The following is a 26,767-nucleotide window of genomic DNA, read 5'->3' on the forward strand; positions in this document are numbered from 1 at the left end:
ATTTTTATAGGAAAGTATATATTCTGAATTAAATGATTAAGGAATTTGTAACAAAATAATATGAGTTGTTAGTATACAAATATTAAAGGATTGTAAGGATATTTATAAGAATTTGAGAAATCAATTACTTTTTACAAATGAGAACGATAATTGAAGAAGTTGTTGAAAATTGTAATACTTATATATAAAACAAGTCATCACAATATACATTATATAATCAGCTCTAAACCTCAAATATACTTTCTCAATTATGAAAATCCATTATATAGAACTTTATAATCAAACTATTACTCTTAAAGAATTCTACTATAAGAATTGAATATAATGTAATATTTAGTATAGTAGATAGGCTAACGAAATTTGTATATATAATATTATTCAAGGAAATATAAGATATTGAGTAATTAGTATATATATTCCTTAGGATTATAGTAAGTATATACAAAGTATCAGATGAGATAATCTCGAATCGAAACAAGCTCTTTACCTCGAAATTCTGGACTACCTTATTGGCACTTATAAATATCAAGAGAAAGCTATCGATATCTTTCTACTTACAAATAAATAATCAAATAAAAAAGATTAATTAGATAATGAAAGTATATCTTAAATGCTATATAAATTATCAATAAAACAATTGAGTAAAGCTATTATCTATAACACAATTCGTATATAATATATTAGAAATAGAAATTACGAAAATCATTTCAATACAAGCTAATTTTGGTTTTAATTCATAAGTATATAAAATCTCGATATTACAAAAGGTTAATGTCGAATCAGTAATAATACAAATCGAATAACTAAAAGATCTTCAAGAACAACTAGCTTTTGATTTAAGATTTATATCTTTCAGAACAATAATATATTATAATACAAAACATAATATAAAACCTACATTTAAAAAAAGAAATAAAGTTTATTTACTATAACAAAATATCGAAACTAAAAGACTAAGCAATAAACTCAACCACAAAAAACTAGAACCATTCAAGATTAATAAGATAATAGAAACAGTTAATTATCAATTGAAATTATTAAATATAATAAATATCCACCCAGTATTCCATATATTCTTACTCGAATCAGCACTACCAGAAGCACTAAATACACCATTTACAGAAATTAAATTAATCAACCCAAATGTCATATACAATATCGAAACAATACTAAACTACAAATACATCAGAAATAAGATTAAGTATTTAATCAAATAATTAGATTACTTATATTTAGAAAACATATAGGAATTCAGAAAAGACCTCAACTGCCCTGAAAAGCTACGGGTATTCTACCTAAAGTACTCATATCTACTAATAAAGTCTTAAGCTTTATATCAAACAATAAAGGTAACAAAGGATTAAAGAAATCAAAAGAAGAATTATTAGGAGTAAATATAATAACAACAATTACTATTTCTTTCTCTACACACTCCTTTTTCAATTTTTCCTTTTCCAATCTTTCATTTTTTTCAATTAGATTAAGCTCTTCTAATATACAAAGATCTTGACGAATTATTTTCTTTTCATATTTGTAAAAAAATTCTTATTATTTATACAATCGAAAAATCCGAGTATTAATTTTCTACAATTGAATGAAAGCCTTTTCTTCCTTCAAATACAACAATTCTTATTATCGCTCCAAAAATTCATAATTTATAAACATCTCTAACCTAGAACAACAACAACCTTTTTTATAACAAATATATTCAATACAATGCTATAATAAACTATTATTAACAATATAATAACAATTGAATTTGATGTACAAATTGTAAAAGTCTTTTTCAGTATTAAAACGCTCGATGCGGCAAATTAAATTAAGAATATTATAAATAAAAACTATTCATATAGAAAACATATTAAAGAAAAAAACATTATAATTATTTAAGTAAACAAAAGGAAAGATATATTAATATAAATACTTAGAACAAGTGCTAGACTAAGAAGGAGATAGTATTACAACGGATTAATAATAAGCTATAAAATTATTGACTTATAGACTATAATAGTATTATAGGCCTTAATAATTCAGCTATAATATACCAAAGGATACTAGGCATTTAAGAGACGCCTTAGGCATATATATAGTATTAGTCATAAGATACTCTAGAAACCTAGAACATAGTTCCCAGAATAGTAGGTTCTAGGAAAGATAGAACACAATAAGCAAAAAGGCTTCACTAAAATTAATAATATTCTAGGGGATTAGGCTCTAAAACAAAAGAATAAATTAAGATAATAGAAATTATAGAATAAGTATTATATAATCAAAAGCTAATCGACTTATTAATCGACTTATTAATCAATTTGTTAATCAACTTTAATATAAAGATCTATATAGAGAATGAATTTCATTATAATATAAAACTTCATGCTCAAGAACAATTATTAATTTTATTATTATAATTATGAGAATTACAATCAATTATAACCTTATTGAATTCCTACTTGAAGTCTAATCTAAACCACCTCGAAAGAACTCTAAACACTTCCACATAACCCTAGAGGCAGCTCCCGTAACATATACCCGGCTGTCTAAAACCATTCGATAAGAAACAAACAATAAATTCAAAGGTATTCGATTTAAATATATTTATATATATATTTATAATATTAAATTATTTTACTTTTAAATCTTCTTATACAATAAATACTATTATTATTCAAAATGATATTATTATTAAGATAATAGTAAAGGTAATCTTAATGATTAAAGTATCTTGTAAATTCTTATACACTATTAATCTAATCTTACATCTTTTTAAATAATTATTTGAGTTTGATTTATAATTATATATTTATTTTAAAAATAATAAATATATTTAGATCTTAGATTTTTTAATAATTCTTTAATAATTCATACTTTCAAGCCTTCGAATCTCTAATTCTATTATATATTTGAAATGTAATTTAAAAGTGTGTTTCTTTAAATTTATATATTTTATTAACTTTTTTAATAATAATGTTATATATATATATATAAGGTTAATAAGGTTTTATTTGAATCCAAAAAGTCTCCTTTTAATATTAAAGTGAAAGCGACTAATGATTTAGAGTTAGGTATTTTAAATACAATATCTAATTTTCTCTTCTCAAACTGTTATATAGTATTACAACGGTATCCAACATACCGCGTCACATGGCCAAACGGTCACGTGATGGACCTAGAGGATCTAGGGGATTGAAGAATAAATATCTAGATCTATAAGATCCAAAGGATTCAAGTAGAACAAAGCCTTATAGTTCTACAGAGAATGAAGGTCTATATAAGGAATAGGGTTTCTTTATATATAAAACTTTGTACTTAAAAACAATTATTAGTTTCATTATTATAATTATGAGAATTATAATAGTTACAATCTTATTGAATTCCTACTTGAAGTTTAATCTAAACCACCTCGAGAGATCTCTAAACACTTCTACATGACCCTAGAGGCAGCTCCCGTAACATATATATATAATTATTAATATCTTATCTTTCAAGCTAGCACCATCTTTAAGTATCTATTCAAACTAATTAGGTATAATAATACTATTAAAGAGTACTAAAAAGAATAGTATTCTATTTTTACTCAATTATTATAAAAACAATTCTATATAAAAGTTTCCTTCTTTAATTATATCAAATTGATTAATAAACTTATTCTTTTTTATTCTAATACCTAAGGATTTTGAATTCAAAATAATTCTAATCTCTTTATTAAAAATTATATTGAGAATGGAATTAATTAATGAATTAGCCCTCCCCTTCTTTACAGCTTTTCATATAACTTTAATTTTTAATCTTTCTTTAGTAATAATTTGGACTTTAATTTAAACCCTCTCGGCTGATTGTATTAATTATAATACTATAATTCGGAATTTCCTTATACAAATAATTGATTTATAATGTTTATTTTCTAGTTCTAAATTCTTATTACAAAATAAAAATATAATTAAATTATAGATTATTAGTGGTAGCTTTATAATTAGATATATAGAGATGTTTATATGGTTAAAGATTTACCCTTTCTCCCCCAAATCTTTTTTATTATTCTAAATTATTAAAGGTTTGTATTCTAATAATTGTAAAATGACTCTCCTCATTATAAACTCATTCCAATTAATATCAATTAAATTTAAAGTATACTTAAATATTATCAATCTTATTGAAAATACTTATGCCTTATCTACCCTTAAATTTAAGTTTTTATTAAAAACAAATTCCTTAATAAGTAAAATATTCCTTGTTTTCAAATCTATTAATTCTTTATTTAAATTATCAAAGATTGATTTATCTTTATATTTTATTATAAAAGATTGCTTCTTAATTTTATTATTTTTTAATAATTTAATAATATGTTTTATAATATTAATATCTATTTTATTATCAAAATCTTTAATTAATAAAAAGAAGATATTTTCATCAAATATTATGTTTTTTATTATAATAACTTGTTTGAATTGTAATACCCAAATATAATATATATTTTTATTTATATATTTAATAAAATATTCAATAAATTTATATAAACGAATTTTAAAGTCTTTTATATATCTCCTAACTTTTTTATTCTTAAAAAGTAAATATACTCTATATTCATATATATAAATTCCATTTCAATCTAATTGTAGATTAGAAATAACTTTCTGAATAATTGCTGGATTATAATACCTAAAGTATTCGTAGAATTATAAATTTAATTTTTTATTCGAGAATTTCCAATCTAATACTTTTGAGAAATTGATATTATATAAATAAGTTATTATTAATGTACTCTTTAACTAAAGATTCAAAGGAAAACCGATTCCTTCCCATATTATAATTATTTTAATATATACTTCTTATTCTACCCTCTCAACACCACCATTTAACTTATAGATATAAATAAAAATAAGTTTAAGATTTATATCTTATTTTTATATTTATTTCTAGTATTCTGTTTCCTTATTAATATTTATAATTAAAATATTATTATTATAATATAAAATATAGATTGATAATTTATATTATCTCTTTATAAAAGTATTAAAGTTTCAAATAGTTCTGTAAATATATATAAGGATTTTTTATAATAAAAGAAAAGAGAAGATCTTTTTATTAAATTCGTTTTTGATTAATAATAATCAAAACGACTCATTATAATTAATAGTTATAAGCTTGATTAATAAGATATTACTTATTTCACATAAACTACTAAATAATGTATACACTTAATACAAGGTATTCTTATAATCTTAATATTTCTTATTAAATAAACTAAATATTCCAATACTTCTTAATCTAAATAACCCATACACCTATATTAAAGGTTACTTAAATTACTTTTCAACCTTAAGTACTCTTCTCTTTATTACTTAAATTGTTTTAATACTTTTTTTATAATTATTGAATATATTAAAATATCAATCAAATTATTTAGGATATATAAGAAAAACGAATAAAAATATAAAAGCTTGTATTCAAAAAAAATAACTACAAATTTACATTCTAACTTTTTAAAAATCTTACTCTTTTCAAGTGTTTTATTCTCCTTCAATATACAATTTAGATTGTAATACTAAATTCCTATTTTACTAAAAACTATCTTAGAGATAATATTGATATTAAAGCCATAAATATAAGCGATATTCTTGAGAATTAAATTCCTTATATTCAATCTTATATTACCTTTAAGATAGTTACTAATCACTCTTATACTATAGCCCTTAATCGAAAGGGATGAGAATTCGACGTAGATTTTCCTTCTATCCTTAGTTTTCTAGTATGATTTTTTTACGAATAATTCTTTATCATTTATAATATGTATTACATCATAATTATTCATTAGAGTGGATATTAATAATAGATGATTAATCAATTTAAGAGTAAAATAAATATTAATGAATAATTCGATCTTTTTAAAGTCATTTAAGTTTAAAATAGCTATAATAATATTTATCTATTCTATAGAAAAAGAATAAAGTTTTTGTTCTTTTTTTTAATATAAGCTTTCAGCTATTTCTTTTCTCTTTAAATAGCTCAATCATTTTTAAATTTATTTAATTAAACTTTATTGAATATTTCTTTTATATTTTAATTAATAAATATATTTAAGATTAATTCCGAATTAAACCTAATGAGTATATACTTTAATTAATAGTATCTAATATTGGACTATTTGTAGGGTTTCTTGCCAGATTTAATATATAAATATAATTCAAATATATTTATATTAAATAATTTATTTTAAAGTATTAAATATTAATCTACATTATTTTCATTTCTTCCCTTAGCTAATGCCATATAAGGAAAAGTAGTTACAAATATATCAAAAATATCCCCATATTTTTATAGAGATCTTATATTAAAGTTTTCGAGTTATACTATAGTTATATTTCAAAGCTCTGAATTTGCTCATTCTAATACAAACCTAATTGTAATTACAATCAAGAAGGATTTGATACCTAATATTTCAATGATTTTCGAAATTTTATATTTCATTATTTTGAAGTAAGCTTTAGTTCACTTTTGATATTATTTGACTATTGATATATAAGTATATTTAATATTATCAATAATTTTAATATATTTAAAACATATTAATTCTTGTATTTCATTATTAAATAATTACAGTTCTTTCTGAAATATTATAATGAATGTTCTTGTAGAATATAATTTGTTATTAATAATAAATATATTCTATACTCTTATTAGAATGACAGCTAATATTAATCTAATGATTCATATCTTGATTATATCATATTCTTTTTTATCTTGAGCCTACTTTTCAAGTTTAATCTTATACATCTGAAAATTACTGTTTTATAAGGATTGAAGCTATCTTTGCTTCTCTAGATATCTTTGGAATAAAACAATGTTCATGTTATCTACAGTCTTTTTAACAATAATATCGTCTTATTTAACGGGTTCAATAATGAGTAATTCCGATCGAGATATAATTACAAATAACTTTGATTGAATAGGTTTCGAGGAAAGGTCAGTCTTATTATTACTCTTACCAGACTCGATATATTTCCAAACCCTAAAAGTTTTACTTTTTCTTTCCAATTCTTTATACTATTTAACCCATTTAATATAATTATTTAGAAAAACGTTTTTATGGTTCTTTCTATTATTAAAAAGAATAATTAGCTTGGTTTCTATTATAAAGATTTAAATTTGAAAAAAACTTTACGAGAAATTAGTAAAATTATATTATAAAAAGAAAGTAAGTGATAAAAAATGATTATAAGAAAATAGAAATATAATATATATATTTCAGTTTTATAAATTTATATAAGCTATTTAAAAATCTTTTGAAAGAATATTTTATAATTCAAATACTTATTAGGCTTATAACTAAAATAAATTATATAATATTATAAGAAAAGTTGGAATTATATTTGTTCTTTTTATTACCTACTATTCAAAGAATAATATATATAGGGATTTTGAATACCTATAAGGTTCTTATCAAGCCTGAAAAGGTTTGGTTTCTCATTATATCATATGATATATTATATAAGCATGACCTTCGGCCCTGGCCGAGATTCCCCCGGTGTTACGGGAGCTGCCTCTAGGGTCACGTGGAAGTGGCTAGAGATCTCTCGAGGTGGTTTAGACTAGACTTCAAGTAGGAATTCAATAAGGTTGTAACTGGTTGCAATTCTCGTAACTATAGTAATGAAACTAATGATTGTTCTTGAGCACGAAGCTCTACATTGTAATGAAACCCATTCCCTTATATAGACCTTCGTACTTTGATCGAATCGTCAAGTCTACTCGACTACTCGAGTCGACAAGTCGAATCGACTTTCCTTCACGTGACACTTGTCCTCGTGACCTGGTAAGGCTACCGCTTATTTAACCTGTGCTTACTAGCTAATCTGTAACCGTTGTGCAACCTGTGCCTACTGTGGGGTAGGTGCCAATAAAAGATAGGTACCTATCTTTTAATCACTGCTTATTTATTCGGTTACCGCTATCTTTAGTTACCCTTTAATTCAACTGTCCCTACAGTGCTGTTTTCGTAGGTCCCAACACCAAGGCCTTAGGTTTATCTTATAATCCATGTTGCGGTGCGGGTACCTCCGTAACACCCGGAACTCTACATTCTTCACATTAATCTTATTTATATTATTCTTTCAATAAAAACTTTTTATAAAGTTTGAATAATAAATATATATTTTTAATATATTTTATAAATATATTATAAATATTAATTTAAAAGCTTTTTTTATTTCTTTATCATTAAATAATAAAAAGAAATCACATATAATTATTTTATTCTTAAATATAAAATTATTATAGTTAATTCTAAACTTTTAATTAAATCTTTAAATATTAAAGTATTTATTAATAATTCTAATTTCAATTTTAATATTAAATTTTAAAGAAAAAATTATTTAATATTATAAATATTATATTATTTATTATATTATTTATTATATTATTTATAAATTAATTCTTTATATTAAGTTAATAAAATTTAAGATTGAATTATTATAATTATATAAATGAAATTATATAAAATGAAAAAAAAAAATTAAAGAAAGTTTAATATTTATAAAGAATTAATATATTAGTATTTTATAAAGTCTAAAAGGAACAAAGAGTATTGAATTATAAAAGTAATATAGTGACAAATGACATTGATTTTTATTTATACATTCCTAAATACTAAATACACTTTTTCATTAAACAGAAATCTATTTTTAGGGTTTTGGCCATATCGACCAAATCGGCCTCGGTAAATACACTTGCTCCTCTTACAAATCCTACCACGCCCGGACATTCTCCCTCGGAGACGGAGTGATAACTGAGAAAGAGATGAGATGAGAAGAGAGGAAGGGAATGTGTCCATTTATACTCACTCATTGCATCTCTGGATGAATAATATATATAGTCTGAAAAGTACTATATTAGCGTGTCTAGTGTCTAGTGAGGAGAGAACTTGATGGTTGATTAATCAATTGAGGGATGATGGATGAGCACGCCATGTTCATATAGTATCATATCATTGAACTTGGTTTGATCTGTCAGCATGGGATGAGTATTCTGTTGTTGGGAACTTGGAATGGGAATCATATACAGTATATCAATTATGCTTACCTACTCCATACTGAACCAAACCATCGGGTTTCAACCTCTTCCTCGCTTTCCTGCGCTTCCGATTCCAAAGCAGCGTACAAGATTTATCTATCGAATCAATATCAATGCAACCAACTTATCATATATTCATACATACATACATACATACATACCTATAAACTCAACTTTTGATTATCAATATCTCATTCCAGATCTCAATCCCAAATCCTCCCCCCTTTCTTCCTCTCGCCTTTTCCAAACAATATTCCCTATTCCCCATCCTCTACCTACTCATCCATCTTGTTCAACATTCCAATCTCCTTTGAAATATACCTTACACCCTAAATCCTATACTATCCTACATCATCCTCTCCATACATTACAGCAAAAAATTCCATATATATATTACAATAGCAAATACCAAAAAATATTCACTCTCGTATTCCCTCTAAGATTCACCCCTCTTGTACTCTCAAACCCACTCCACTCCACATTCACTCTCACATTCATTATTCACTCTCACATTCCCTCTCAAATCTTAATTGCAAATCCCCAATTGCAAATCCCCAACTACCGCATTCAAATCGACATCTTGATATATAGTAAATCAATAAATAAATAATATATATATATATATATATATAAATATTAGAAATTACACTCTATACCACCCTCTCATTTCCTTTCTCCCCCTCCTCCATTCTTTTTCTTCCCTTTCCTCTTGTGCCTCCCTCAAATTTCCCCCCCCCTTCTCGCCCCCCTTCCTTTTTTTCTCCTCCTCCTCTTCCCTCCTCCTCTCCCTAGTCCGATCAACCAACAATCCAAACATAACTCACTCCTTCCCATCCCATCCCATCCATATCATTCACTCCACTTCACTCCATTCCTTACTGACCTCACTGAGGATCTAAAATCCAGAAAACAAGTATCTTCATCCATCTATCTATTATGTATCTGTAAGATTCAGAGATCACGGGGGGAGGGGGGTGGAGGGGGAAGGTATGAAGTGTAAAGTATGGGATATGAAGATCCAATGAGTCAAAAGAGAGATCATACTGGACGCCTAGTGAGAGAACGAAAGATTTCTAGATTTCAACGATTATATTGATTGATGATTCCACTTCCTAGAAGAGTGTATAAGTGATACCAATTGCAATTCATTTATACTTTTTAATGAAACATCGCTCTGAACTGCAACGTAATACTCATTATCCCCAGCTACGTAACATATACTCATCAATCACCAATTCATCATTCCCATCTCCCAACTACCTCCTCTCCACCCTCACTCAAACCCCATCAATCATACCCATTCTTCCCCTTCACCACCCCAAACGCTCCACCCCCCTTCCCAAACATCCCTCTCAGATCCCTCGCCAACAACTTCGGTTTCTCATGCGCATAAAAGTGACCTCCCCCTTCCTCCAAATTATCACTCTCAAAAACTACATCCCCCAACGTTCTCCCCCACGTCTTGGGTAACACCACCAACTCCTTCGGATTAAACGTCAATCCCAATTTCACCTCCCCAATATAATTCGACACATCATCCCTCGTCACTTTTCCCTCCCCAGGCTGCGTATGCGTAAATTCATAGTAAATCCTATGAGCGGCTCCGGGGCCCGCACGAGAAAATTGGTAGATAGATATCCAGGTGAAGATTTGATCATCGGTCCATGGATAGGCATCTGTCCAATCGTGGAGTTTCTCATAAATCCACGCGAGTAATGCGACGGGGGAATCGTGCAGTGCGTAGGCGAGTGTTTGCGGCCTGGTGCCTTGTTCCGCATAGTATCCGCGGCCTTCCTCTTCGAACCACTTGGTCCGAGCGAATCCCTCCTGCTCGGCTTGCGAATAGGATGGGGATTCCTCTTGGGAGGCGGGAGCTTGCCCGATGACCATGTTGATATGGCTTGCCTTGCACTGTGTGATGTTAATATCTATACAGATATGATGAATATACCTAGAATCCAAGACGAGAAACTCACATGCTTAGGATACAATTTCCCAATTGCTCTGGTGATAAACATACCCCAATCTCCACCCTGCGTAACATATTCATCATAACCCAATTGCAACATCAATTTATGACAAGTTTCCGCATACTGAGCTACTGCAAATCCACGTTTCTTGACTCCTTCGCTGAAGCCATAGTTGGGAAGTGAAGGGGCAACAATATGGAATGCTGGACCTCCTGGTTGTTGAAGAAGTGGAAGAAGCTGGACAACTTCCAAGAATGATCCTGGCCCTATTGATGGATTCACATTAGCATTCATTCATTCATTGATCCATCCATTCATCTATTTATTTCTCCCCTCCAAACACTCTTCACCAATCCTCATCCCTATCCCTATCCCCACCCCGTCATACAAGAAAAGAGGAAAAGAATCACCCACAGCCATGCACAAAGAGCAACGGCACCGCCCCCACCACCTCACTCTTCTGCCACACAAAATGCACATCCAACTCTCCAAACCCATCAACCTCAACCCCCGTCGTAAATTGTGCACCCTCCAACTTCCTATTCAAATCCTTTTCCGCAACTCTCCAATCCCATTTCTCCCACGCTTTCGTCAGCCGCTTCATATCGGACAACGGAACACCCATATCCCATTCTGCACTGTCGAGTTCGTCGGGGAATTCGGCGAGTGAAAGCTTAGTTTTGAGGGTATCAATTTTAGCTTGGGGAATGGAGATTTTGAAGGGTTGGGGAGACATGGTGAGGTGAGGCGAGGTGAGATGATGGGATGGGATGGGATTTGAGAAGGGAGTAAATCAGACAGATAAGGAAGTAGATGATCCGTCCAATTCAAGGTAAACAATGAATCAAATCGAGAAATCCAAGTTCCAACACGCAACGATCAAGCTGTAGGATTAAAAACTTCGATGCTTATCGCAAGGTTATTCAATATCCGGTAATCGAGTTAATCACAGAAGAAAGTAAAGAAACAATGTCCAAACATGTAGTCCCAAATATACCCATCATACTCGCTCGCACATCGGAGTCACCTACCCTCCCCTGGTTCCTACCCCGCATCAAACCCACCGAGGGTCCTGTGATGGCATCATCAGTTCGTAACCACGGCATCTATGATATATCGTAACGTCGGCTTTGATTTGTAATGCACGAATTTTCACGAATTATCACGAATTGTCATACGAGATGAGTGCAGTGAACTCTCTCTATGGAAAGATACTAGATATATTTTGGAACCTTCAGTTTTCCGAGACCTAAAAATAATCTATTCTATCCTTCCAACATTAATAATATTTTAAGGTTTCGGGATCATATAGTTCTACGTACCTAGTAGTCATAACCACCTACTATTAATAATTACCTACGTAGTAGTCTTACAACTCATCATCTTATAAGAATAAACAACACCAAACTATACCTGTTCCCCTCCTGCTTCTCCCCCTCCTCACACTTCCCCACACCTCATCCTCCATCTACCCAAAAGCCATTACAAGATTTTAGAAAAAGATATAAAAATTCACTTTTCCCTTGGTCAGTACAGTATCTCCAAACAGTGCAAATATCCTAAAAATTAATGATTGAAATTCGCCTTTTTACTCTGTGGTATTGATATGATACACCTGTATATTGATATCCCCTCTCAACACCCACCCCGCCCCTCCTTTGAAACTTCTCATCCTCACATCCTCACATCCTTAGAAATCAAATCCCTCACCTCCCCAGGATCGGCAATTCGGAATTACATTTACTATTTACTAGAATCGGCAAAGAAGTCGTCCATCATACTCGATTCGAAACCTCGAAACTCGGAATCGTAATCGGAATGATGTTTATCAGGAAGGAGTACATAGTATATACCTGCATTCATCTAGCAGCACAACACAATCAAACAACTTGATTATAATTCTGTTATCAAGTACCCGAGTAGGAAGCTACTTCCTTACATTGTATCTATCCATTGTGCAATTATCACAACGCCATGAACCCACCAGCGCCTCATCCATAAGGTATTACCTGATTCTCATTACGCCTATAAACATCAACATCAAATTCCATGTCCGTGTCATTCTCAATGTCAATTTATCTTCTCTACTTCCGCTTTCGCTTCAACTCCCAATTGATATCTTCATATTCATCTGCCAATTCATCCGGGACCACCGAATCTTCCATAACTCCGAGGGGTAATTCAGACTTCACCGGTTCAGTAACCAAAGCCTCTTCTGAAGAAATCGATTTCTCAATCCCTTTATCACCAAGAAGAAAGTCTCCAAAGTATTTGATAACATTGAAAACCTCTTCTCCCGTTGGAATAATATTTTCTTTGGGAAGCAAGAATCCATAACTTCCTGTATCTCTTAGCTTGATTTGATAACTATATCGTACTCGTAATTCGTGATAAAACCAATCGATAGCGGAACCTCCTCCAGTTTCCATTCTACTTGTCGATGAGTGGCCTGGTATTTTTGAGGAAACGGCACCTTCACAAGCTGAAGCAACAGAATATTGTTCGCCACTAGAAATTCGAATAGCCTTTGCAAGTCCCATACCAAGTTCTTCCAAATTTTCTAAACTAGGTGGATCGGCCAAGCAAGAATAAGAATAAGGATATAAAACTTGTTGAGAATATGAATGTAAATCTAGGAAACCAACAAATTGTACATTATTATTCTCGGTCTCATTCTTAGCCCATTCTGCAAATCGATGGGATTCAACGGCTTGGAAAGGTGCATCTCCTGGGTAACTTTCGGAACAAGGATTACTTTGAGTTGATGCACCCCATTCAAACCCGAATCCGCGGTCTAGATCAACACCACGACAGAATCGAAGATTGGTTTGTTGTCTATTCTTGCGCCATAAACGGTCATTCTCCCAAGTATACACATATCCATCCACATTGACAGTAGGAATGAGGACAAAGTCGAATTCTTGTAGAAGCTTTGTAATAGCAGGCGATTTTCCATAAGAGGTAATCAAAGACCAGGCAGTATATGTAACGGAGCTCACGGATATCCATTCTCGAGCATGGAATCCACCGGATAAAATGATAGTCTGTCGTGGCTTGAGATTCTCAGAAGGTAGATTTGGAGATACACCAATCCTTAAAGCTGGGATGTCGCGATCTTCATAAGAAGTTCCAATGCTGATCATCCGAACGTGTGTTGAGAACATGGAAGACATGAGGCGCATCCATGGTACAATGACGGATAGTGGTTGATAGTTTTGAAAAAATACGTTGTCCATTCCATCGACAGTACTGGTTCTCAAAGCTGGGGTGAATGCTCTTTCAACATGTTTCGAAGGAAAAGCTACATCAGCATATGCCGTGGATGGATACGATTGATAAATACTCTTCGCCAAGTCAGGCATTAGATAAGAGTATGAAGTATGTAGAGATTTTGGTAAGAGACCGAGTAAGGAGGGAATCTTTTTCGTCAGTTAGCACTTCAACAACAGTAAAGATCATTTCACATACATCATCTTCTCTCAAATGAATATCCGCCCAGTTACTTGTGAACTCCCAAACATCTAGGAAAAGTGTATCTGCAGCTTCTGCCAATGCTTGCTCCTCCACTGGCGTAGTGAGATTGAATCGAAGTACCTTATCGCCGCCATATTTTGCAAGTAAAGTCGCTGGGAGTTGGATATTGGTCGGTCGCGACACACTTCCTGGTACATGGGGTTTCTTTGCGACCTTGGGAGGGAGACGGAAGATCTTTTCTATCGCAGTATCACGCAGCCAGTTTAATTTGGGAAGTACATTGCGGTATTTAATGCCCGACTCTTCTTGTGGAGGATATCGCGGGGTTACAGGTGACAAGTGAGCATGACCGTCCGTGGCCCAAGGTGCTGCGACGACATACGGGATACACAGGAGAATTGACACCAGAAGAATGAACAATGATAATGTCGAGTGAGATTGCGACATAATTAAGTTTGCATTGAGGGATTGATTGAAATGTCAACAGACAATGAAGGTTGTGAGATTGTGGGTCGTGCTTGGAATTATAATAAAGATTTTAGGAGGTGGATAGGACTAAATGTGATTCAGGCCTAGAAGGTTGCCTGGTTCCTGGAACTAATAATTGGTAAGATGAATTTCCAAAAGATTGTAATTTTGTGAATACATCGTAGACCAAAACATCAGACGGTACAGTAACAATGTATCAATTTTGATAGATCGTATATTGTATGATTTCTATACTGTTATATTATCTGGCAGCTATTTCCAACATAAAATCGTACCTAGTATACTTTGATTTGAACCTTTTCTATCCCATCTCATCTAAGCGAATACTTATCTCATCATCTCGTCAAATATCATATCTTACAGCCACCGACGGCGATACAGAATTGACCTGTAAATATATATATTAGCACACAGCTAAACCCCAACAAGAAAGTCATTGAATTCCCACCAAAGAACTTTCCTCTAGCATCTTCACCTCCGTCGGTGTAAGAAGAAGCGTCCAATACATTATCCCCATACCCATAAACGTCGAAGTTGGTGTACGTAACCTCGTCACCGATTGAGATTCAAAAGATTCGAAGAGTTGCTAGAGAGGATGTGTTCCGCCCGTAGGAAAACTATCTTCTGGAAAAACCACCCATATATCTGTAGATCTGATGTTTGAGGTGATACCTGGAGACGACTTTGAATCCGTGGTTTCATCTAGGGGTTGCGCTTTGTCTATTGAAGCCATTGTGTGTAGTGTATGAGTAGTGTGAATCAGTTGTGAAGTGACGCGTGGTATTTGGTGGTATTTGTCGTTCATCAAATTGTCTAGATTTCTCTTTACCATGCTCGGGGTGATGCTATCCATTTCCTCTTTCCTCTGTACGAACCAGCTCACCCGGGAGTTGGTTTGCCTGCACTGGTATCTTATCATAAACAATGGTCCTTATCCTAGAGGATGCTTGTGAACGAATATATTGTTCATTTGGCATCTGACTGAACTCTACAATAATAGATTTGAAACATTGAGAGATGATAGACTGGACACTTCATTACTTCATACCAATAATTGCTTTTTCTTTGGATACACTGTCTCAGGTAACTGGTTTGCGATTCACTTAGGATTATCTACTCGTTTTCAATCGGATTCATTGTTAGTGAATCAATTGCCAATGAATTGATTGTGAGCTATTATCACTCATCTTGTATCTTTGGTATATACGTATAGTGATTCTTCTTACGTAGAGCGGATATTCAGCTGTATACGTTGGCTACATTGACTGGTTGAAGGAAGGGTTACCGCATGGAAGAACATTCTGGTCATGAATATGCTATGGAGGGCCAAGAAATGTGTTATAGGTTACGAAAGGCTAATGTTGAGGTCTTGATGAAGATTTTTGATGGTGGCTGGATGATTGAATTATCGATACGGCCAATTGGATGGTCATACCCGGTCTTTCATCTGCATAGAGACGTATGCAGAGTGTATGGATATCTTGCTTGGTGCTTGCTCCTCTTGTTTTGTGTTTCTCATCTCATACGACAGAGCTGATCTTATACGACAGAGGGGTAAGCAGCTTATCGTGAAAGAATGGCTGGGCTGATGTAAAGAAGAATGCATTGTGTAAGAGATGGTGACGAAAAAGATCAATCCTTTTCAGGTGTCTCTCAGATGTCCCTCGGATATCCCTCAGATGGGCCTTTGACAACCTTCATACATTTTGATGTATGAGCGTCACTTTTTCCACGAGGTATACCAATCCTAACGGTTCATTAGGTTTTTTTTTCTCCCACCATGCAGATCATTCAACGCTTTAGAACATTCCACCCTCCCAAGAAGAAGCTCAAGGACAGCTCAAGGACAGCTCAAGCTTAACGCAGCATGATCTAAAAATAACGCCGCCTGCTTGATTCTTCTAGAAAGACAGACGGTTGGCGGCTGGCCCCATCCCATGCACTCGCATCCAGACGACGGGTGGACTGACTGCCCGAGACGGCCTTGTAGGTATCGCTATCGGTTTTGCCCATGTCCAGGAAATTGCATTGTGGAAGTATCAAATTTTATTGATCCATATAACAAACCACTTGGGCCAGGTGGTAATCTTTACTTTAATATGGTCGTATGGGGTATTGCAGAAGTTAGGTTTATATGTTTCAGAGTATTCTCCAAAGTGTAAATCTTTTTTGGTCGAAAGGGGGAAATGATCATTGTGGTTTGGTGAAGCATTCCTGGGAGATGTGCCATACCTAGTAGATACTTGTAGTTTTTTTCTTCTCTTTCATAGCACACAGACAGCTTTAAAATTCTCTCTCTCGAATAGATAGCCCACAGACAGCCCTAAAATCTTCATCTTCAATGCATGGTGGATAGGCTTGAAACTTTTATTGAAGAGGCTTCACATCCACATGGCAGAAAGGACTAGCTGGGTAGGCGCGTATGTAGTAATAATATAATGGTCAGGTTATTTGTAGACACGAGTTCTGAGTACCGACGTGATTTGGAAGTGTGGCATTTGATATTTGACGTTGGATGTTATTTGTGTAGGATATCAAAAGGTCGATAGAATGGAGCATCTAGATCATCCTCCGTAACATTGAATAACGATGAGATATGATATAATTATACCAATGAATAGATATATATATACCTACCGAATGCTGTCTTCCAAACTTTGAAAAGTCTTTACTCTCTATGGCCTACGATGTCACTCTACTGGTTTGCGTCATTCACCTCAGGGGAAGAAACACTACCCAACAGGTTTGGGTGGGATTTTCAGTCTACCTGCTTCGTACTTATCAATATTACCACGGTCAATATATACCCATCGACTAGGTTGGTACAATGCTAGATAAATCGAATCGAATAAATAAAACTTAACCTTACTCATCAATTGAATTTGTAAATTATTGATCTCATCCCATACAGAGTAACATACCTTTTCCTCCTTCCTACCAAGCTTTTATTACGCTTCATTGATGCTTTCATCCGAGTCTTGCGTGGTGAATTTTATACGACTGGTTCAAATTGATTTGATTTTTTCACTCGTACCTTTTTGCTTCTGCCCTCTCCCTCTCTCCCTCTCCCTCTTCCTCTTCCTCTCCCTCTCCCTCTCTCTTCCATGTTTACTTTTTCTCGAGGTATTATGCCCATTGCCCATTGTCCACCAACCACCAATTACCCCCCCAGTCCAAGAACCACGTTTGGTCCTTTCCCTCTTATCCACTTGTTACGACTCTCCTACTTTCCCAAGGATCCAAGGATATCTTCCCTACCATATCAGCCTCATACGAAGGGGATACACAACTCTTCAAACACACATCAACAATTCACTCCCACACACTCCCATTTGCAAATGTGATTTTTTTTTTTTCAGCTGAAACAAGAATAATCACCTTGCTTCCTAATTATCCCTCGGGGTAGGATCAATGTTGTTCGACGTTTCTCCAAAATGCCATTACTACGTCGTCGTGCTGCTGCCAGCGATGCCGAAATGCGACGGCATAGCTTCTTTCCTGTCGATTCAAATACTCTAAATCCAATTCTCGATACCGAACTTCCACATGGCAGAGCGAGCGAACAAATGCCACGACGTCCTTCGCCTGGAGATTTCCCTTCAAATACCGCAGAACCAGGAACAATGGCATCGTTACCCATGTTAGTGAGACCTGCCACAGATTATCCTACTGCGCTTCAGCGATCGGGGTCACCACCGATCCAGGAGGAAACTTCGAAACATCGTCGCTTCTCGATGTTAAGGTTTCGACATGCCTCCGACTCACAATTGTCCACGCGGTCGCGACTACAGGCTCAGAGTTCAATAGCGGAAGATGCTCCTCCAATACCTCAGCGCAAGTATTTTTCCATTTGATATCATTCCTCAACATTTAGGGGCATTTAATTTGTTCAACAATTTAATTTGGCAAAGGAATTGCTTGCTAGGTCTACCTTCTTGGCATAGTGCTGACAGTATACCAGCCCCAGAGATTATCACCACGGCTCCAACCATGGATTTCGATGGAGGACGCCCAATTAAGAAAAAGTCGCGGGTTAGACTTCCCGGCCGTACCAAATCGACGGCTGTGAATAACAATCGAACGAAGCAACAAGAGCAACCACCATCCCAACCAGAAGATACATCGGATATCGAAATCCTCTCGAAGAAAGAACGAAGAAAGACCATGTCGGAGTCGGGACCGAGTAACAAAAGCCGTGTTACATTTGACGAACCAAGTCGCCCAATGACCCACGGCAATGGTGGCTCTCCTCCTGCATATGGAGACGAAACATCCTCGGCATTGGCTCTACCAGTAAATAGACTTTCGGAATCTTCAAGATCAGATGCAAGCTCGGGCGAACATGGAGTGTATGCAACGACCACCACAACCACGCACACTGTCCAAACTACAACAACCTTCTTTCGTCTTCCTCGCCGGAAGAAGCCCGCTCCGTTATTCGATCTTAGCCATCTTCCACAAAAGTCCGCGCAACACGATGCTTCAAATTCGCTTTCCGTCACGAGATACCCCACTGCTCCTGCATCCGACTCGGCTCGGGCCATAACTCCCAAATCATCGGACGACTTGACGCCACAAGGTCCGCATTCTCCACTCCCACCGTCTCCATCTCACACCCCTTCGTCTCCCACTGCTTTGATGAAGACATCGTCGGGTCTGGGTCGGCCAGGCACCCCCTTATTACGACAAGGTTCCACTGCGTCATCTTCGCGATCGTCACCTACCCGTTCCAGATTAACGCTGCGCGGTCGTTCATCCACTTTGAGCTCTTTGAGAAATGCACCAAATGAAGACTCTTTGCCGACACCTACCTTACCATCAACCAGGACTTCTACATCTACTGGCCGGAAAAGTTTTGGCGATTTGTTCAATCTTACAGCGCGATTGCGCCAGAATCCCGAACCGGGAAATCATTCGGGACCTACCACCCCTGCTTCCAATACTTCGAAGAACAATTCTATGCAATTGAACCGAGAAGAAGCTATCATTCTGCCGGAACGATACGATGATGATACACCAGCTAATTACTTAGTCAGGCTTGAAGAGGCAGTTAGTCGAGGCGTTGTAGCTAGTGTATTGTCGAAAGGGACGGACTCTTTCTCACAGGCTGTCCTCCGTAGCTATATGAGAGGGTTTGGTTTCTTTGGAGATCCTATGGACATGGCCATTCGAAAGTTGCTCATGGAAGTTGAGCTCCCTAAGGAGACACAGCAGATCGATAGGTGTTTGCAAGGTTTTGCTAATAGGTATCATGAGTGCAATCCTGGCATCTATGCATCTCCTGACCAAGCCTACTTCATCGCCTTTTCACTTCTCATTTTACATACAGATGTATTCAACAAAAATAACAAACATAAGATGACAAAGGCAGACTACATCAAGAACACTCACGGCGAAGGAATCTTTGACGAAATTCTGGAATGCTTCTATGATAACATTTCATACACACCCTTTATTCACGTGGAAGATGACCTAGATATCAATGGCGAGAGAATAATACCCCACAAAATGAAAAAGAAGTCGAAGATGCTTCGGGGAGGTGGAGATCCTAACAAACGTCCCTCGAAAGAACCAGTTGACCCTTATACCTTGATTCTTGATAGCAAACTTGATACTCTGCGCCCCAATTTGAAGGAAGTCATGCACCTTGACGAACATTATAGTTATCTCGGCACTGCGCCCTGCCTGAATCTACAGGATCTACAGAAGACATTTTTCAAGACAGGTGTTTTACAGATTGTTTCCGCCAGGTCGCGACCAGATGCCTTCATGTCGGAAAAAACTGTTACAAACCCTGAGGAAGCACAAGCCGGCATCGTGGATATAAAAATCACCAAGGTTGGTTTGTTGTGGCGGAAAGATGCAAAGAAGAAGAAGACTCGCTCTCCGTGGCAGGAATGGGGAGCTATTCTAACTGGAGCTCAATTGTACTTTTTTCGAAATACTACGTGGATCAAAAGCTTGATGCAACAGCACGAAACGCATATCAAACAAGGTCACGATGGCACGCCTGTCATTTTCAAGCCTCCGCTAGAACAATTCAAACCTGATGCACTAATGTCAACTGATGATGCAGTCGCTCTAGTGGATTCTACTTACAAAAAGCACAAGCACGCTTTCGTCTTTGTGCGCCATGGAGGATTTGAGGAAACTTTCTTAGCCGATAATGAAGATGAGATGAATGATTGGCTGGCTAAGCTCAACTATGCCGCAGCATTTAGGACTGCTGGAGTTCGAATGCGTGGTGTGGTCGGCGGCAACTACGAAGGACAGCGTAATCGAGGTATTCGTCGACTAGACAGTGCAAACGATTCCACCAAGTTCATTCAAACACCTTCCGGCGAAGTTTCAATAGTCAGTGGAAAGATTGACAACAAAATGCAGGACGATATTTTGGCCGCACGTCGCCAAATTATGCTACAAAAAGTGGTTGAAGCGGAAGAAAAGCTTACCGTTGCAGTGAAACAGTTGGATTCTCAACTTCGAAATGCTCGCCATTTACAAATTCTAGCTCCGGTTCAACAAAAGACGAGAGAACAAGTTTTGTCAGCTGCAGCTCGCATGGCTGCTCAATTGAAGTGGGGTAGAATGGAAATTTGGCGCTTGAAGTGTCACAGGGATATTTTAATTTTGGATTTGGATGAAGAGAAAAACATGGAAGGAGATTCTGTGCAAAAGACAGATTCAAACGGAGATACACCAATGTCCACACGATCTGCTTTGAACCGTTTGCAATCCAAGGCAAGTAGCTTAGCGCCGCAAGGCACGCCAAAATCGCCTACGTTGGACTCCACGACTCGCCCTTCTACGTCCGGTCCATCGCTTTCACCGTCAACAGAGAAAGAACACACAGCAGATGACGTATTTCAAGCAGCAACAAACTCGATACACAAAGCTCAAGCATCTTGGGAACTTCCACCTTTGACTATCAATGAACAGGCTCCACGCAAACCTTCAGTTTCTAGTGTCGTACCCCAAAGTCCCAGTCTTACAACGATGCCATCTCGTTCCAGTTTGAATCAAGCTCCAACCTTGAACTCTAAACCTTCGGATCCAAATCTCGATGCTGCAGAGCAATCTGTTCTGGAACAAGCTGGATTGGTCGATTTAGACATGGCGGGCGAAGAGAAAGAGCAGTCAGCCGACAAGGATAAATTTGGCAAAGGCAAGATTCGTCGCAGTATACATCAAACCTTACGCGAGGCGCATGTTCCAACGCACCACCGGAGTCGAAGAGGCAGGGACTCGAATTCTAGTGCTGGTATGTCAGATGAAGGCACTACAGATGACATACTGTCTCGTGGTTCTGGAAGTTTCGTTGTACATGGCAAAAAGGCTTCAGTCATCACATTCGGTACGGAACTTCAAAGCATGTCACCAGAAGAACGCTTACGTCTTCGTAAACAACCTCACAAGGAAGATTCTGAAGCAACATCACCTGCTACTATCGATGACGACTTCCACTCCATACTTGCTGAACCAATCGAGTTTCACCAGCGCCACAATTCAGCTGCAAGCACAAGCACAGCGACTGCCAGGAGTTTTCGAGAGTTGCATAGGAAGTATTCCTCTCAACACTCAGACAAACCTCTAAACCTTGCTGTCAGTGCAGATGACGACGACGAAGCGGCAGTAAGTATGTCTGATGGCCGACGAAGCCCATTGCCCCCAGTCGAAGATGAAAACGAAGACGAAGATTCAAGTAGTAATGACAGAACCAACTTCTACACACCAGATCCCTCACCTCGTGTAGCCGAGTTTGATGAGAATTCGCTAGTTGAACCGAATACACAGTACGACATGGAACACATCGATTCGAATGAGCAACTACCAAGTCCTACTCTTCAAACAGTCGGTGCTTGATCTCCCATGCTTTACAAATGGTAAAATACCAATACAACCTTTCCACATATCCACACATCCACACATCCACACAACATTCTCAAATTATTGTTCTTGTTTCTTCATTGATTTCGGCGAAATTAAAGCATAGCGCGCATGCAACTATTCTAATGACAATCCTTTATATATCCATTTCTTGACTTGCGGCGGGCTCTTTTACAATACCTGGGATGATTGATATTTTTGGGGAGCGAAAAGGGAAGGGATCTTTTTTTTCGCAAGAATTAAATGTATTTGATAGTTCATTTTTTCGGTAGTACCTTTTTAGGTTTTACTTGGTTTTTTGTTTTCCTTTTACTGAAGTTTACACTTGTTGTAGTGGTTATTTGGGACACATACTTTTGAAAACATTTATAGTGCGTATGTATACTAGCGGTTGGCATGGGTAGGGATGGTGGATAGGGTGATTGGGAAGGGAAGGGATGCAAGGGCTGTAAGATGTATCGGGTTAGGATCCATATATTTCCATGTGAAGGGGTTGTCTTATGTTATGGCACATGGCTTCGGCTGCTGAGATTATGGGCCGGATTGGCGTTTTGGGAATGGAGATGTGTTCGCTTTTTTTATATAGAAGAGGGTGGATGTGATGGGAGACGAGGATCGAGAGATCTGAGGAATGAGATGATGAGGGAAGAGGGAAGAGGGAAGAATTAGGAGTGGAATGTTAAAGTATGAATGGGTCAATACTTGGAGAGAGTGAGAGGAAATGAGAGAGCGAGGTTGGAAGTGGGATGGGTTCGGATAAGAGGGGATGAGATGAGATGAGATGAAAGGAACGGATTGGAATGATACCGAGTTGAATTAATATCGGAGTCGAGTGAGGAAAGTAGGAAGACAAAGGAGATAGGAAATAGGAGATATAAATATCACTGATGATTCATACGTGTAGTCTTTTATGTAGAGTATTGATTATAGTTGTGAAGTGAATTATATTGATTTATAGATGATAAGAGTTAAGGCCCCGGCTTATCGCATATTAAGCGAAAACACATTAAAACCCCTTATTTCTTTAACTTTTGAATTATATATTATTTTATTTTATTTTTGAATTAAGCTTATAAAAGTAATATGTATAATTAAAAATCATTAAAATACTTTTAAAAAAATATATAGTGTCAAATGATGTGATTTCTTTTAATAAAGTTATAAATTTCTAAATTTGAAATTTTTAGAAAATCTAAAAAATAAATTGATTTTTTTTATATAGAAAAAACAATACATACTATAAATTATAGAAATTTTTCAATTTTGAAAATCTATAACTTTATTAAAAAAAGAAAATTTGTAAAAACCATGTGTTATTTTCAAGATTTTATATATATATATATATTTATTTCTAATATTTTCAATTTTCAAATTCATTATTCAATTTATGAAGGAATTATAAAAGTGATTAATTTATTTATGAAAATAATCTTTTCGTAGGAATTTTGTTATAAGAAAGAATGGTGTGTGGAAGCTGGGGGTCACAACTCTTACTTTGGACTTTTTCAGATAAAGGGGTGGCGAGAAGAGAGGTTTATGTAAGATCTTATATCGATCGATAGTAATGGTGAGGGGTGATCCCATCGTTATAAATTGTAAGATTGCTTTTTCTGATATTGATTTTATCTACACAGCGTACATCTATCGTACCATATCACTCACTCACATACCTACTCACTCACTCACATCTCGCCGTAGATACTTTTCTAGGAAATGCAGACAATGCAGGGATTGGAGTACATTACATACATGTATATGCATTTAATATCCATTCCATTCAATCCTGCCATATCCATATCCATATTCTCCCACCAGCACATCTACATCTACATTTCCCATCTCCAACTTCCTATCCCAAATCTTCATCCATCTCTACCTCTTCCCCTTCTTCTTCTTCCCCTTTGCGCCCCCACCGCCAGCACCCGTAACAACCTTACTCCCGGGTGCCTCCACACCCTCCAACGCATCTTCCCTCACCACACCCCCCTGCGTCGCATCCAACGCCTTCTTCTTCCCCTTCTTTCCTTTCGGTCTATAGGAGCTGCGATCTTTGAGCGGTAACCACCTCTCCGGATCCATCTTCTTACCCTCCTCGAAATCTTTAGGTAATTTTGATTTGCGCGTTCCTATCGTCTTTTGTTTCTTCGATGGGTCTTCGTTTTCTTTTTCTTCTCCGTTGTTATCTAGAGCGCGTTTCTTGGATGCTTCTGCGGATGTGGTTTTGGAGGTCCAGGTTGGGATACCCGAGGATTCGAGATCTTCTGCGTTGATGCCGGAGATGAGTTTGGAGACTGGAGTGAGCGTGTCGATGTCTGAGGAGATTTTAGAGAAATCTGAAGATGCGTATGAGGCGACGCACCCGGCGATTGCAACGCGGTCTGTGGGATCTTGAGAGCGGAGGGAAGAGAAGATGTCGCCTGCTGCTTTGGCATCTTCGGGGTTGCAAGATTCGAGGAGGGAGATACCTGCTGCGTGGAAGAGAGAGGGGGTAGGTTTGGATTTTTGTCGCCAGTATGAAGCGGCTTTTTCGAGCTCGGGTCTTATAGGGGTTCTGCGGCCGGTTGATCGATAGAGGGAGATGAGAAGGGCTACTAGTCCTGGTGCGAATCGTACATCTTGATCTGATGGGGTGGTGGACTCTTCTAGGCGCTTGAAAAATGTTTCCAGGAGGGAGATTGCAGGGGCAGGATTCTCCGTCGATACGTAAAGTTGGACAATGGTAAGGATCAATCCAACGTCATTTGGTCTCCTCTCAAGAAGTGATAAAGTTTGCTTTAAAGCAGCTTTCCCGGTTTTGTCTTCGGCATGAGCTGCAGCGTTGAGAACAGAAAGGCCATTGATTGACGGTGAGATAGTTGGTGATGAAGAGGCCGAAATCTTTTTTAGTGTGGATTTTGCTACGCCCCCATATTTCAATGCTTGTAGTTCAACTGTGTAATGGTTTCGTTCCAAAATGCTCGCTTGATGCTCAAAATGCTTCTCTCGATGGGATAAGGTGGGCACTGAATCGAAAACTCGTTTCAAAAGGTATGGGTTATTGATTTCGGTCGATGTAGCTAATACATTATTTTGGGCGATTATCTTGGTTTGACGTTCTGGTACACTGTGAAGGTTAGCTTCAAGCTCATCAAACATGTTCGGCATACATACTCAGCGAGATTAATCATCTTGGTCAATGACTTGGCCTCTTCCGTTTTACCCAATTTCGTCAGCACAAATGCTTGTTGTACCATGATAGGCAGGACTTCTGCTCTCTTTTCATCATCACTCAATTCGTCCAGAGCCTCACACAGATCTCTCGCCCGCTTCAACAAGAAATTTCCTTTGTTATAATCTCCCTTCGCGATATACCCGCAGGCAACATTATACGCCGTCTCGAATGCCTCGAAATCGTCGTTTTTGCTCTTCAATTCACTTTTCTCGCCCTGCCACGCTAATTGCACATCCACAGCCAGTCCATTGATTCTCAGATCCATTACTTCATCTCCAGCTCCCACACTTTCTGCGAGCTGTTTGTAAAGCTCCTCCGCATCCGAAAATCTCTCGGCACGATATGCGACTTGCGCAGCAACATGTTTCAATCCCCTACTATTACCTCCTTCACAAACTTTCGCTGCATCTGCCAGTTTGCCTGTCTTATACAAAGCATAAGCGCGCTCCAAAATACATTGGGAAGCCAGTTTATCTCCACTATCATCGAGCGCTTTTAGTGCATCGTCGTATCGGTCGAGTTTAAGGAGGGCGACGGCGCGGGTATGTAAGGCATTGGAGTCGAACTTAGAACTCTTTAATACGTCATTTGTAGCTTTGAGTATTTCATCATGGTCCGTAATTGAGGAATCGCGGAGGAGAGCGCTGAGGGTTGCGGTATGGCTGGCCAT

General features: G+C 36.2%; 4 protein-coding genes across 4 annotated transcripts; 1 reads left to right on the top strand and 3 right to left on the bottom strand.

Moving 5' to 3' along the window:
* Positions 1-10,353: 10,353 nt before the first annotated feature.
* Positions 10,354-12,038, bottom strand: EAF01_008837 (uncharacterized protein; the record flags this gene model as incomplete). The annotated part of the gene is made up of 3 exons (XM_038917093.1): positions 11,451-12,038; positions 11,043-11,302; positions 10,354-10,977 (listed from the first exon to the last, which is right to left on the bottom strand). Exons 1-3 carry the CDS (start codon positions 11,770-11,772, stop codon positions 10,354-10,356), a joined length of 1,206 nt encoding a protein of 401 aa, XP_038767487.1. The 5' UTR covers positions 11,773-12,038.
* Positions 12,039-12,927: 889 nt separating this feature from the next.
* On the bottom strand, positions 12,928-15,209 carry EAF01_008838 (uncharacterized protein). Its single transcript, XM_038917094.1, has 2 exons — positions 14,505-15,209; positions 12,928-14,455 (listed from the first exon to the last, which is right to left on the bottom strand). Exons 1-2 carry the CDS (start codon positions 14,955-14,957, stop codon positions 13,121-13,123), a joined length of 1,788 nt encoding a protein of 595 aa, XP_038767488.1. The 5' UTR covers positions 14,958-15,209; the 3' UTR covers positions 12,928-13,120.
* Positions 15,210-18,433: 3,224 nt separating this feature from the next.
* On the top strand, positions 18,434-22,862 carry EAF01_008839 (uncharacterized protein; the record flags this gene model as incomplete). Its single annotated transcript, XM_038917095.1, has 2 exons — positions 18,434-18,833; positions 18,961-22,862. 2 exons carry the CDS (start codon positions 18,434-18,436, stop codon positions 22,860-22,862), a joined length of 4,302 nt encoding a protein of 1,433 aa, XP_038767489.1.
* Positions 22,863-24,491: 1,629 nt separating this feature from the next.
* On the bottom strand, positions 24,492-26,767 carry EAF01_008840 (uncharacterized protein; the record flags this gene model as incomplete). Its single annotated transcript, XM_038917096.1, has 2 exons — positions 24,492-25,989; positions 26,037-26,767. The coding sequence occupies 2 exons, from the start codon at positions 26,765-26,767 to the stop codon at positions 24,759-24,761; spliced, it is 1,962 nt and encodes a 653-aa protein (XP_038767490.1). The 3' UTR covers positions 24,492-24,758.

The sequence above is a fragment of the Botrytis porri genome (genome assembly GCF_014898465.1).
Source record: "Botrytis porri strain MUCL 3234 chromosome Unknown BPOR_012, whole genome shotgun sequence".
In the NCBI taxonomy this organism is placed as follows: Eukaryota; Fungi; Ascomycota; class Leotiomycetes; order Helotiales; family Sclerotiniaceae; genus Botrytis; species Botrytis porri.

Coding starts and splice junctions, on each gene's coding strand:
- EAF01_008838 (XM_038917094.1), bottom strand. CDS start 14,957: ATGTCGCAATCTCACTCGACATTATCATTGTTCATTCTTCTGGTGTCA. Junction 14,456..14,504: donor TTCATTTGAGAGAAGATGAT/GTATGTGAAATG, acceptor CTGACGAAAAAG/ATTCCCTCCTTACTCGGTCT.